The sequence below is a fragment of the Lepidothrix coronata genome, unplaced genomic scaffold (genome assembly GCF_001604755.1).
Source record: "Lepidothrix coronata isolate B3197 unplaced genomic scaffold, Lepidothrix_coronata-1.0 Scaffold14, whole genome shotgun sequence".
In the NCBI taxonomy this organism is placed as follows: Eukaryota; Metazoa; Chordata; class Aves; order Passeriformes; family Pipridae; genus Lepidothrix; species Lepidothrix coronata.
This window is the reverse complement of record NW_016690194.1, coordinates 7,656,815-7,669,461: the sequence shown is the minus strand read 5'-3', so window position 1 is coordinate 7,669,461 and position 12,647 is coordinate 7,656,815. Positions and strand designations below refer to the sequence as shown.

At 38.2% G+C, this 12,647-nt stretch overlaps 1 protein-coding gene across 2 annotated transcripts in view; it reads left to right on the top strand.

Annotated features, from left to right (window-relative positions):
• Nucleotides 1-11,658, top strand: part of HAPLN1 (hyaluronan and proteoglycan link protein 1) — a 53,542-nt gene extending 41,884 nt beyond the window's left edge. For both annotated transcript variants that reach the window (XM_017806047.1, XM_017806048.1), the window contains exons 4-5: nt 4,121-4,423; nt 11,100-11,658. In XM_017806047.1, coding sequence (XP_017661536.1) covers nt 4,121-4,423; nt 11,100-11,389 — 593 coding nt within the window. In that variant the 3' untranslated portion in view covers nt 11,390-11,658. The remainder of the gene's footprint in view (nt 1-4,120; nt 4,424-11,099) is intronic.
• Nucleotides 11,659-12,647: the final 989 nt, after the last annotated feature.

The following is a 12,647-nucleotide window of genomic DNA, read 5'->3' as shown; positions in this document are numbered from 1 at the left end:
AATAAAATTTCAAAAAATTATCAGGAAATGATGACCCAAAAGGAAAATGCTGAAAAAATTAGGGCTAATATTAGCCAAGAAGAGCAAGGGAAGACAACAATCTTCAAATTTTGATAAAGGCTGTAGAAACATAAGGGAATAATATGCCTTAGGCCAGACGAGCCTAGTTCCAATGCTTTTATATATCAGAAATAAGCAACCTCACTGACAGCATGGTTATGGGATGCTGTGGGCCTCAGGGACAGTATTTCAACCCTCAGTTTCGTTTTTAGGGAGATTGATACCTGCTGACAGCTGGCAGCCCACCCTGTAGCTGAGTAATCAGACATCTGACAGCCCTGACAGGCAAGAAAATTGAGACAGAGTCTCCTTGAAAATGAGGGACTTAATAGTTTTTACAGAATTTTAGGAATCCAGCATGGAAAAATTTTGCCATCGAGTGTATGATCCTGCCAGCATAAAACTGTACCCTACAGTATAGTATATAGCAAACCCTACTGTTACCCCTTGTTTACACTGGCTACAAGAAAACTTACTTTTCTGCTCAGGCTAGAACTCAAGGAAGCCCATTTCTTTACCCTGGCTGTGGAAATACCTTTCCCCCTCCCCCCCCATATGGGTCAACAGAAATTTGTGTTATTTTGTCCTGCATGTCAATACTCTTAAAACTGCTAATTGTGTGTGGTGTTGGCTTAATAGACACCTATAAATTGTTACAGGAGTTGAGCTTTCTAAGGTCCTTGCACTGACAGTGTGTCTGAAGCAACTGAGTAATTGCACCAAATTTTAGGGGTTACCTGCATAGAAGACTCTGAAATACAAATGACTTACAGAGGACAAACAAATATGTTACCCAAAAACCACAGTAGCTGGAGCAAAGTTGTAGGTTTGTGCACTTGAAAGTAAGGCATTCATGAAAATACAGGCATTCCTACGGGGAGGATAAGCTGTACATCCAATTTTTATGTTCTGATTTGGTTGAAATCCTAATTTCCACTACAATATTCATTTTCTGAACTACAGTTGCTTTGTCACAGGTGCCTCCAGCAAGCATCACCTATCCCTCCTCTTTCACTAACAGATTTATTCTACTTTGAGTTGATGTGTCTCAGGTTCTTCCTGTTTCTTTTTGGAGTTAAGGAGGTCTTTTCCTAGAGGTAGGACCCATTCTAGAGCACCATAGGTTTGCGAGAGAAGCCCATACTTTACCATCTCCACTCAGGCTCCACATGTCACTCAGCTGCTTCCTTGGGGCAGGGAGAGGAATCACAAAGGTCAGGTTAAGGCACCTCAGCTCCCTCTTCCCACAAACTAACCAGATTTTAACCTTCTGGTGCTGGAGGTTTTTGTCTTCCTCCATTTTTTAAACTGAGTTTGTTAGCATTTGGGCATGAGTGTTTTGTCTAGTGGCAGAACAAAGGGCTGGAGTCAGGAGTTTAGATTCAGTCTGTATTTTAGGGAACAGTAACAAGCTGTGGAACAGCTTTTGTCCATTCAGGAACAGGTGGGATGGATTATCCCTTGATGGGTTTGCAAGATCCAAGACTGAACAAGGCGCCCTGTAGTTAACAAAAGTTCAGCACTGATAAAGTGTATGGAAGGGAAGACGAACAGTAAGATCTAACTATGAATTTCAGCTAGGTTTCATAGGGGAATGAAAGGGAAAAAAATTAACAAAAAAGGCAAGATCATGCAAAGCTGCACAAAACACACACACAGTCAATTTTCCTCTGCAAAATTGCCCATGGCCACCCCCAGCTGTAGGGTGAAATTAATGCTAATCAGTTGCAGGCTTGTACTGCAGATGAACTCGAACAAAAAATGGGCTTCTATGCTGTCTACTCAAATATAACCCAAAGCTAATATTACAGTTTAGTGGATATTTATGTTATGAAAACATCACATCTCAAACTGTCAAACCCAGATTTGTAACACATTTATATACATGCTTAACCCCTTTTAAAAAGTTGTTTGGGAAACCTTAAGGAATCCAATCTGTTTAAATAGTTTTCAATTAATTCTTGCTCAGTTTTTAGAAGTATGCAAGCTTATATCTTGATTAAAAATTACCCACCTCTGCTGATTTTAGTGTGGTTTTTTTACATGTATATGCAAATCAGACACATGTACTGTACAAGGAATTGGTTGTCTGGGGAAATGTAGTTCTGGAAAAATAGTAAGTATTGGATTTCCAATAAAGTATTAAAGCTTTGACTGCTATGACATTTGCTAAATTTTTATTATAGCCAGTGATATTTCTGTCTACTAGCACTGAGGAAGAGTGAATAAATTTTTTTATAGAGATGAAGGAAAAACAGAGATCCAGAAAAATATGGAACATCTTCAGCTTCTTGTTTATGAAGCTACAGTTGACACACATGTTGTGTTACATTACATTCATGCTTTACAGCTCAGAACAGCTCATAACCGAAATGCCCTTTAACGAAGGATTTACAAAAGGAAAAGGCTGAAGCAGACTATTTAACTAATTGCTGAAGGAGAGCAAAATATTGTTTATTATTACCCTGCCAAGTTTACATTTGCATGCTTTATTTTCTTGGACCAAGTCCCTGAGGTTTAGCAATAACATAGATTTTTATCAAAAATAACACTTCTTGGACAATAGAGGGGTGAGGGAGAGAAGAGAAAGAAAGTGGACTTTAAGATATTGGTGGAATAGACACGGAGATGGGTTTGAACGTCTGGAAAGAAGAGTGGCTTCATGCCATGGTGAAAACCCTGTATGACCACAGTGTAATTTCTCTGTCCTACTCCTCACTGCCCCAAGGACAAGGAAAATGTCATAGGCACGAGGATTCATCAGCAGGGAGAAAGCAAAAATAAAGATGAATGTTTATACCAGTGTAAAGTTTTTTGCTCATGTGTTACCTTGTCTTCAGTCCCTCTACATCCTACAGCACTTAGTTCTACATAGAGATTTGAGGATAAGCAATTCTGAGCTGGATCTTTTCTGATACCATTTTATTTCGGTGTATTATGAGACTGGGCTAAAGCCAACTGTAAAATTTAGATCTGGGTTAAGTTTCTAAACCATGTCAAAGATTAGGGGTGTCTGATCCAAACCTTTGTTTCAAGTCTTTCTCTTCTTTTATCAAAGCCACCTGGGGAGGTGGTTCCTCAGTGTTTCCTGAAACATCTTTCCAAGAAGTAATGTTTAACTTCAGACCTTTTTTATAAAACAAGCAGAAAATATACTGTAGAAAATCTGTCAGATAAGAGCAATGTCTGTGATTAGATGTTACTTCCAAAGCAATTCTAAAGCATTTCCCATGTCCTCTTGGATGTCCTCTGTTGTGAGAAGGTCTCTCCACCATACCTGTCTGAAATGGCTCAGCAATAATGAGCATCAGAAAGGGCTCTGGGATGGCCTGTGGCTGGTACTCCAGGATGGAAGGAAGCATTTGTCAGGTCCACAAGCAAACAAAAGACAACTGTCTTGAAATTCTCAGGAAATATTCACAAGGGCACATGCCAAGAACAGAACACAGCACTCTTTTATGTCGATCAAAACATTTCATTTTAATGTTTATGAGTAAAAAGAAATAATTCATAGAAATAGTTCAACAATTTCTTTTTTATTTTTGTTTTTAAATGACTACTAGGAAATCCCCAAATCCCATTAAAAAAAATTAAAATTAAAAGTATAATGATAAAAAAGTAGAACAAGGCTAGGGTTTAATTGATTTTTTAAAATGAGACTTTTATCTTGCAAGGGATAAACTGGAATTTTCTGACAAAAAAAGAAATGTAGTTGCAAAATTCCATCCTGCTCTGCTCCTCTTTAAGCGCTGTGAGAGCACGAGGGTGAGATTACTGTGTGACAGCAAAGCTGGGGATGGGAGCAGTGTCCAGACCTGGAACAGTTCCCACTGGGAAAGGAATGGGGTTGTGGAGAGATGAGCCAGCTAGGTGAGGCAGCATCCCTATTCCCTTCCCAAACCCAACACTGATGTGCTGCTGTCAGAGTGTTTTCCCCTAGCAATCACTACAGTCCTGACACGCATCATGGAGTTTAACCTTTAATTTCTCCTTCTGGTGGCTGTAAAACCTGTTTCCTCTTTCAGTGCCTAGTGATGCTCCCTCCTTCCCCCCACTACAGGTGTGGTGTTCCCTTACTCCCCACGGCTGGGGCGGTACAACCTGAATTTCTACGAGGCTCAGCGGGCATGTATGGAGCAGGACTCTGTCATCGCCTCCTTTGACCAGCTCTATGATGCTTGGAGGTCGGGGCTGGACTGGTGCAACGCTGGCTGGCTTAGCGATGGATCTGTGCAGTACCCCATCACCAAGCCCCGGGAGCCCTGTGGAGGGAAGAACACAGTGCCTGGGGTCAGGAATTACGGGTTCTGGGACAAGGAAAAAAGCCGATATGACGTTTTCTGCTTCACTTCCAACTTCAACGGTAAGAGCTTTCTTCATCCCCACCTCACAAATGACTCTTTCTGTGCTTAGGCAAGAAAGTCTGCTGGCAGAGAGTGGTATTTGATTTGTCAGAGTTTATGTTGGGCTTGGAAGATATTGCTGTTGAATTTATGGGGACACATGTGCAGAGTAAAGTCCTCTTTGCCCTGTGCTCACATAGGTCGTTTTTACAACTCAAGACTTGTACTGGCAGGAGTGCCTAATATTTCCACTTTCACCTCATTAAAATTTATATGTAGCCTTTCAATGTTGATAAGTGCTCAGTTTAATTCAGTTAAAGTGATGAAGAAACCTGCAGTTCATTAATTCAACTTTCCTGTTGAGTTCAATTACAATTCAACTCATATTGCTTAAATATATCCTCAAAACAAAATTCTAACCATCACTTCATCTGTACTGCAGTGTCAGGCAGCTCCTGCTCATGTACTAGGTCTAATATGACTAATACTTCCTTATCAGAAAACCTATTTCTAGCTTTATTCCTTAATAATTTAGGTTCTTAATCTTAGCACGTTGCCAAAACCCCATTCACTTTTGCTCTGAGGTTGGACTGCTCTAAACCTTATTTTAACAACTGCAAGCTTCTTTTGCTGTTAGTAGATGTTACTTTATGTATGAAACAAAATTAAATGGTTTGCTCTCAGCTTGCTATCATTTCAGGTTTTATCTAGTGACTGGAAAGGATTTAGAGAGCATTGCTGTAACTGAGAGCAAGGCTGCAAGCACACATGCATAAGTAGTCTACAATCCTCTACAGCATCCTACTTGTGGATAATTCCTACACAAATTTGCATATGTTTGGCTTGCAGCCCACCCAGACCATGGGACATGGCTTTTTTTTTTGTTTATGCGCAGATTTCTTATCCACAGTGAAGCAGTTTTGTCCTAGAGCATAGCAAAAAATAAACATAAGCCTTGCTTTCAGAAGATATGCTCTAGTGCTAAGTCTGCTCCACTCTCTCTCTCAAAAAAAAAGAAAATCCTGAAGCCAACAATATTAAATTAGGCTGGAAGTGGTCTGAAACAAAAGTTTAGCTGATTTTTATCATACTGCATCATTCCATGAGATATTCGCTCCGTTTTTTCTTCCTTCATTTATCCAAGGTGAAATTCTACATGAACTCATCTCTTATATGCAGATTTAACCCTGTGGTATAGAAATAACTAAGGAATAAAATAATCAGGGGAAAATAATTAAAATAAGCTGGCTGCACTGTTTATAATGCTTGTGACTACTGCTCACTACCTTTTACACACTAGAAGCTGGACAGTGCCTCTTAAGGAAAGAGAAGTATAATTTCTGGGGGAAAAAAAAGAAAAAGAAGTACTGACATAAATATTGTCTGTGCAATGACACAACAAGGAGAGAGAAAGAGGGAGAAAGAGGAATGAGGTGAGGATAAGGTATAAGATAGGAGGATAATCAAAGACAAGACACTGAAATGAATTTCAACCTTGGTAAGTTTGTTAGACTGACGTGCAAGACAGAACACTACACAGCAATAGGGTGAGATAGCTCTCTCCCTCTCTCTCTCTCTCCCTCTCTTTCTCTCCCTCTATCTCTTTATATGTATATATGTGTGTGTGTGTGTGTGTGTGTGTGTGTGTGTGTGTGTGCATGTTCCCCACAACTCAATGCCATGTCACTCAAGAAATCAGCAGAAAATCTGGACTTCTGCTTCTCTCAGCATCCATTTCCTTAACTCACCATATCACATTGTCCTCACACATCCCTGCTATGCTCTTCACTATTCATGTCCCAAGCTCACCTCAGCACCTAAAGTTAACCCAACCACGGTCCGAAAAACCTCAGCTCCCTATTTTCAGCTCAGCACTTCAAATAACTTAAACATGTGTTTAATGGCATGTTGCCTTTCTCAGGGTAAAGAGAAAAGCTGTATAATAACCCATTTTGCCACTGGGTTGGAATTGCCAGTTTTCAAAAATAGTGGCTACAGGCAAAAAAAGGCTATTTCTGCAATACGCAATATTGATTCTCACAGCTCAGGAACAGCCAAGGAAAATGAGAATTAATCAGAAGACCCTGCATTCTCAGCAGTGGCAGTGACTGCTGGACTCTCCTGAATGTATGAAACAGAGGAGCCTTCAGCTTTATGTAAGGGAGCTGGGAAAATCCCAAGGTCCCTAGGATCAGGGAAGTGTAAGGTGAGCTCAAAAAAAGTGTTAATTGTGAGAGCTTCTATAAAAAAAAAAAAAGCAGTCAAGTGAGGTTTAGATTTCTGTTAACTGGGTTCTTTTTAGGGAAAGAAATCCCCCAAAAACCTTATGATCTCAGGGATCATTAAAATAAAATAAATAAAAAAGAAGGGTTCCATTCTAAATAATTCAGCAGTAAAACTAAAAAAATCTTTGTCTGAAATGCATGTAAAGCTTGTTTTTTACCTGAAGAAGAAAGGTAAAAAAGAAAATCTATATTTAGCCATTAAGATAATAAAATGAAACTGTAGTCATCAATGCAATGAATTCAAATTCAGGCTCAGCATTTTCACTCTGGAGCTGTTGGATCCCCTCTGTGATGAGCTGGATACACAAAACCAGACTGGTTAAAAAGTTTCACCATTAATGAAAAATTCTACTTGCATTTCTGTTACCTGCACAGGGAAATTGTTTGAGCAAAACTTGTTTACAATATAATATAAAATAATATTTTTATTTTATGATATTACCCTCTACAGTGTCTTTTCTTAAACTAAGGCAAATGCAATACTTGTACATTTTTTTCTGCCTGTATAATTGATTTATACTCAAATTTTTCTGTTGTTTCATAGAAGACTCATTCATGTTCTCTGCCCAAAACCAGGAAAATGTTTCACGCCCTTTATATCTAGTAGTACCAGCAATTTACCAGTTTATAAGAATATTTAGAGACATGTTTCACCAAACAATGCAAAGAATAACATTTAGCCTAATGTTATTTATGAAATCCATCAAAATATTGTGAAATAACATGATTTTTTTTCTGCCTGCATTGGATGGCAATGTTTCCCATCTGTTTTTACATGCCTTTTGTTAATAAAGGCTGTTGAAAATGAATATACACAGCTGGGAAGTATCTAACTTAACTGTGAAAATTCCAAAATTGGAACTCTCAAATTCCAAATTGGAATTTCTTGGTGTCTGAGGACTCAGCTCTGCTCCCTTACAGCCAGTTTCTCCTTCTCTTGTCCTTCACAGTGAGAGCCACTTAGTTCATGTTGCCTTTAGAAAAGCTGAAGGTTCCTGACAACCTGCCATGGTCCAAAGTTTTGCCAGGGCTGCAGACAACCCTAATTTATTTTCTTGCCTTATCCCAAAGAATGGAGGTGCTCCCCTTCCATACAGTTTGGGGGAATAAATGCAGATGAATCCTTTTGTTACAGTCTTCTCCAGAGAGCCTAAGAGGCATAGGAAAAGCAATATATAATGGAAGAGCTGAGTGCTTATTCTTTGTTTAGTTTCAAAGCCCGTCTGAAGGAGAACAACTGGTTTTTTTGAAGGAAAAACCATGAGACTATTTTGCACTGAAAAGTGCTAAATGAGCTAAATGAAAACATATTTATCAACTCCTTTCTAATTAAGCACTTTCAAAGAAAAAAAACATAAGGTACAAGTAGAGATTGCATCAAACTTTCTGCTCATTAACATGCATTTTGTTATATACTTTGCACACAGAAACATGGTTCATAATTGATTGTCCATCAGCTCTAGGAGATCCAAGTAAAAATCTCATGTTGATAAAGAATACAGGGAATAAATTTTAGGGATTATGTTAAAAGCACCTGTTTATTACAGTAATTCATGCTAAACACCTCTGCCATTTAAATGGGAGAAAGGTGTGGGAAGTCCTACCTGCATAATTCTCATTTGACCATTGCAGAGTGTTTTATCACTGGGAACATGTAGCCTTTGTTCCAAAAAAGAGAAACAACCCCAAAATAAAATTACATACCCTTTATTAGAAGTGGATGCTTCTGAGTTGGTATTGGAGCACTTAATAAAATAATATTCCCACATATTTAATTCAAAACCAGCTGTCTGACATGAACACTGGATATCAAAATACTTATCAGGTCTTAACCTTGATTCTTATTTTCATAAGAAAAACTGACTAATAAATCTCTCAATCTAGAGCTGAGCTTGGAGAAATTTCCAAGGATGGATCATCCCTCAAAATCCCACAGTAACAAGGGTGTGGGGTATTTAGGTCAGTTGCTGGTGTTTTCCTCTTTAAGCTGTTCTGCTACATGCAAAAAGCTTAAAATAGCTATTCTAGGGGATTTGAGGGATGCCGCTGCCCCATGAGTTGGTTGTGAGAAGAAAAAACAAGCAATCCCATCCTCTGTTGGAGTGACCCAACTATGAGGTATTAATGAGAGAGAGAGGCAGCTAATTCCTCCCTCTCCTTCCACAGCAATTAATAGATACTAAGATTGAACAGTTAGGAGCTCTTGTCACTGGTTGTCAGGAGGAAAACTGCAAATCTGTATGGAGTTTATTAAAGGAGTAATCTGGATACACATTGTACTCTTGTAGGGTTTGCTATTAAATTTCTCTTATTTAATAAAGGGGCAGAGTATTAGAGTTTTTATTATTGGTGTCATATATCAAAAGCCAGACCTCACTGCAAATCCCTAGGAAATTACATTCCATGGACATATGGTTTGAAGAGGAACTAAGTAAGCTAGGTGAAGTTTACATACTATCACTCCAGATCCCTCTTCCCCGAAGTCTGAAATTCTGTTTGTTTTGGGGAAACCTCTTAATAGCATATCAGTAACAGTTTTCCACTTAATATTGTTTTTACTTCATAAATGCTCTCAACTTGCTGAGATGGAGTTGAGAAAGTGTTTTACAAAGGGATAGATTATCTGTTCTCAATAGTTTTCTGTAGAAATACTGCAGATATTGTCTCTGACAGCAATGAAATTTTTTAAAATTTCTCCTCTGCCACAGCTGCAATGTAAATACCTTTTGTTAAAGTGTTCTTGTCTTGGTATACAATTTCCAACCCTTAGACAAAGTTAATTCCATTGTCTTTGTATTGTCATCTGACCAGAATTTTTTTCACTTAGGAAAAAAAAAACAACCTGTGTGTTTTTTACAGGAATCTGAAGCTTACACAACTCTTAGCTTGCTCACCACTTTTTTTGTCACTAAGAAGTAATCTCAAACTGAGCATTTGCCTGGTTTTTACCATTCAGAAAAAGGATCGTGTTCTGGAGTACATTCTTAATTAAGAAGTAGAGAGTGTGCTCTGGAATTAGAAGATCCCCACATGAATAAAATCCTTCTTTTTTTCATCTAACTTGCCTCTTCAGGAACAGATTGAAAAGTAGTGAATTTATGTGGAAATTATTATGCCTTCAAAAAACCCCACTATTCCTCAGAATCCAGACAGCACAGTCCAAAATCAAGCACTGTTTGACATGATTCTTCAGTGGAATATCTTCACTTCTCCTCAAAACTCACCATTGCATTATCAACATCACTGTACTCATAGAATTGCCGCTTAAAATTAGCTCTTAAAGAGACCTCTAAGACCCAGTTTGTGAGTTTAGAAGTCAGGCTTTCTTTATTTCGGTGTACTGGGTGCACTGGCAATCATTTTGCCAAATTCATGTATCTCAGCTACAGCTGATATGTCAGCATTACATGATTATTCATTTTTGTTCCCCACATTCCTGTTACATATTCATGACATTTCCCAACACTTATTAGCATACATACACGTATAGGGTCTCTGAGGGGCTTCATTGAGGGTTTCTGGTGGTCGTTTCTGTCTGGAGGCCCTAAAATTCTAAGTTTGGGGGCCAACATTAAGTTCTTAGACCAATTCTTAAGTTCTAAGAGTAAATTAACTCTTAAGTTCTAAGACAGATTTATCTTCTTTAAGACAATACCCTTGGTTATAGAGCAACTTGGTGTTGCTTGGCTGCTTTGGTTCCCTTCTACATTGTTTCTTTCCTTTGCTTGGCTTGTTTCTTTAAATCACTTGTCTCAGCTATACATAATTTTCCATGGTACATTCTGTTGCAAAAATTATTAGTTCTTGTTGCATCTCTAAACCCAGATATCAGAATCATTGAGTCATTGACTCATTAACTCATTAAGACTCATTGAGATCACCAAACCCAACCTTCACACCGCCAACAGCTCCAATAATGCCTTAAGATTATTAAGATTTGTAGCATATAGGTTTTTAATATAGTTGTATTATAGTTTCTAACACTTTAAAATAGCAGTTAACAGCTTCTAAACCCCTTTTCTCAAGCTTTGTGCCAAATTCTCAAAATTCTTCAAGTTTTTGTTTAACACTCTTTTCAAGGAAAAAGATTTTAATGATTAAAACTTGTCTGGGAACGGACATGTACCTAGAAGGACATAATGAGATATCATTGTAGTTAAAGCAACCTAGAAGGCCTGGAAAGCTTGGAGAAGATCCAAAGAAGACTGAAGAGGATGATGGTGGAGAAGGAAGGGGTCTTGAGACCTCCAGCTTGATTCCAGGGAGGGGCAGACCTGAGGGAGGTTCTAGGGGCAGACAATTCTCGGACTAGATGTATCCATTAGATATGATAATTAATTAGTGTTATAAAATTGTAGAAGCCCTATGCTGTATCATGGCATTATCTCTTTCCCTTCTTCCCCCCTGCCAGGCCGTTTTTACTACCTGATCCACCCGATCAAGCTGACGTACGATGAGGCGGTGCAGGCGTGCCTGAAGGACGGGGCCCAGATTGCCAAGGTGGGGCAGATCTTCGCTGCCTGGAAGCTGCTAGGGTACGACCGGTGCGACGCGGGTTGGCTGGCAGACGGCAGTGTGCGCTACCCCATCTCCCGGCCCCGCAAGCGCTGCAGCCCCAGCGAGGCTGCCGTGCGCTTCGTCGGCTTCCCTGACAAGAAGCATAAGCTGTACGGGGTCTACTGCTTCAGGGCCTACAACTGAAAGATATAGAAACCCCTAGAGCATGTAAAAGTCTTTAAAAAGTCATCAGGAATGTGTTTGAAAGATTTTTCTTTTTCAGTATGAACTCATGCAAGTTTGCCAAAACTGTGATAAACTTCTTTTACTTACTGTAAAGAGTTGTTTTCATAAACCCAACCCAATAATCCATTTGGTTATTTAGTTTGGTTTTTTTGGTTGGTTTTTTTGGTTTTTTTTTGTTTTGTTTTGTTTTGTTTTTTGTTTATTTGTTTGTTTGTTGATTTTTTAAATTTTAGTGGTTTTGTAAAATTATCATTCCATAGATATTTTAAATTAATATAATTTAACAGAAGCTCTAGGTAAGGAACTTTTAAATTCAAATTCTTTACAGCTACATCATCCCAACAATTTTTTTTTTTTTTTTTTTTTTGTGAATGGGGCATGCAATAGAGCTTGAACAATTGCTAGGGCACAATTATGGAGTGTAAGGCTACTCAAAGCAGAAGCTTTTAAAAGCACAGATTTTACATATTTGTACCAGTTTGAGAAACACTGCAAATTGATTATATCAGGAATTTTAATGTAAGATAATCTTTCTGTTAAAGGGGATCAGTGAGGTTTCGCAAAGAAACCTCACAAAAATATACGTTAGCAAATAATTGTTTTCACTGGTTCACATGGGAACAACAGAGAGTATAACAAAAGCAGCTAAAACAGTCCACCAAAATAGGACTAGTTTTACAATTTAAAATCATGCCTTTCTGAAAAATAAGCTCGTGGTCCCATAAATAGGAAGAAGCACAATTAGTTCTCCTGAACGTTTCAATTGTGGTTTTGTTGTGTATAAATAAATGAGTGAATAATAACTAATGAGAAAACCCTGTTTTCTTCTTAACTTCAATTAAAGATGCCTGAGAAGTGTTGTATTACCTTTGAGTAGCTTTACTGAGCTATTTTTAAACTCTTAAAGGCCATTTGCTAAGTAGCATAATAGCATTTACTCAGGGCAGTTGTATAAATGAACTGCTGGACAGAGAAATTGTAAACTTTAGCAGCTTGGTTTTACATTAGCCTTTGAAATGTTATTGTCTTAATGGAAGCACATTACAATATTTAATATTTCTTAGTTATTTACACGTCATGAGAAATAAAAATTAGAAAACAAATATTTAAGTCTGAAACCAAGACTATTAAATAAAACCTGAAACCAGACATCAAGTTTTAGAAGAGAAACACTTCATTTTCTCACATCTTATTTCTATCTAAAGAGTACATTTGT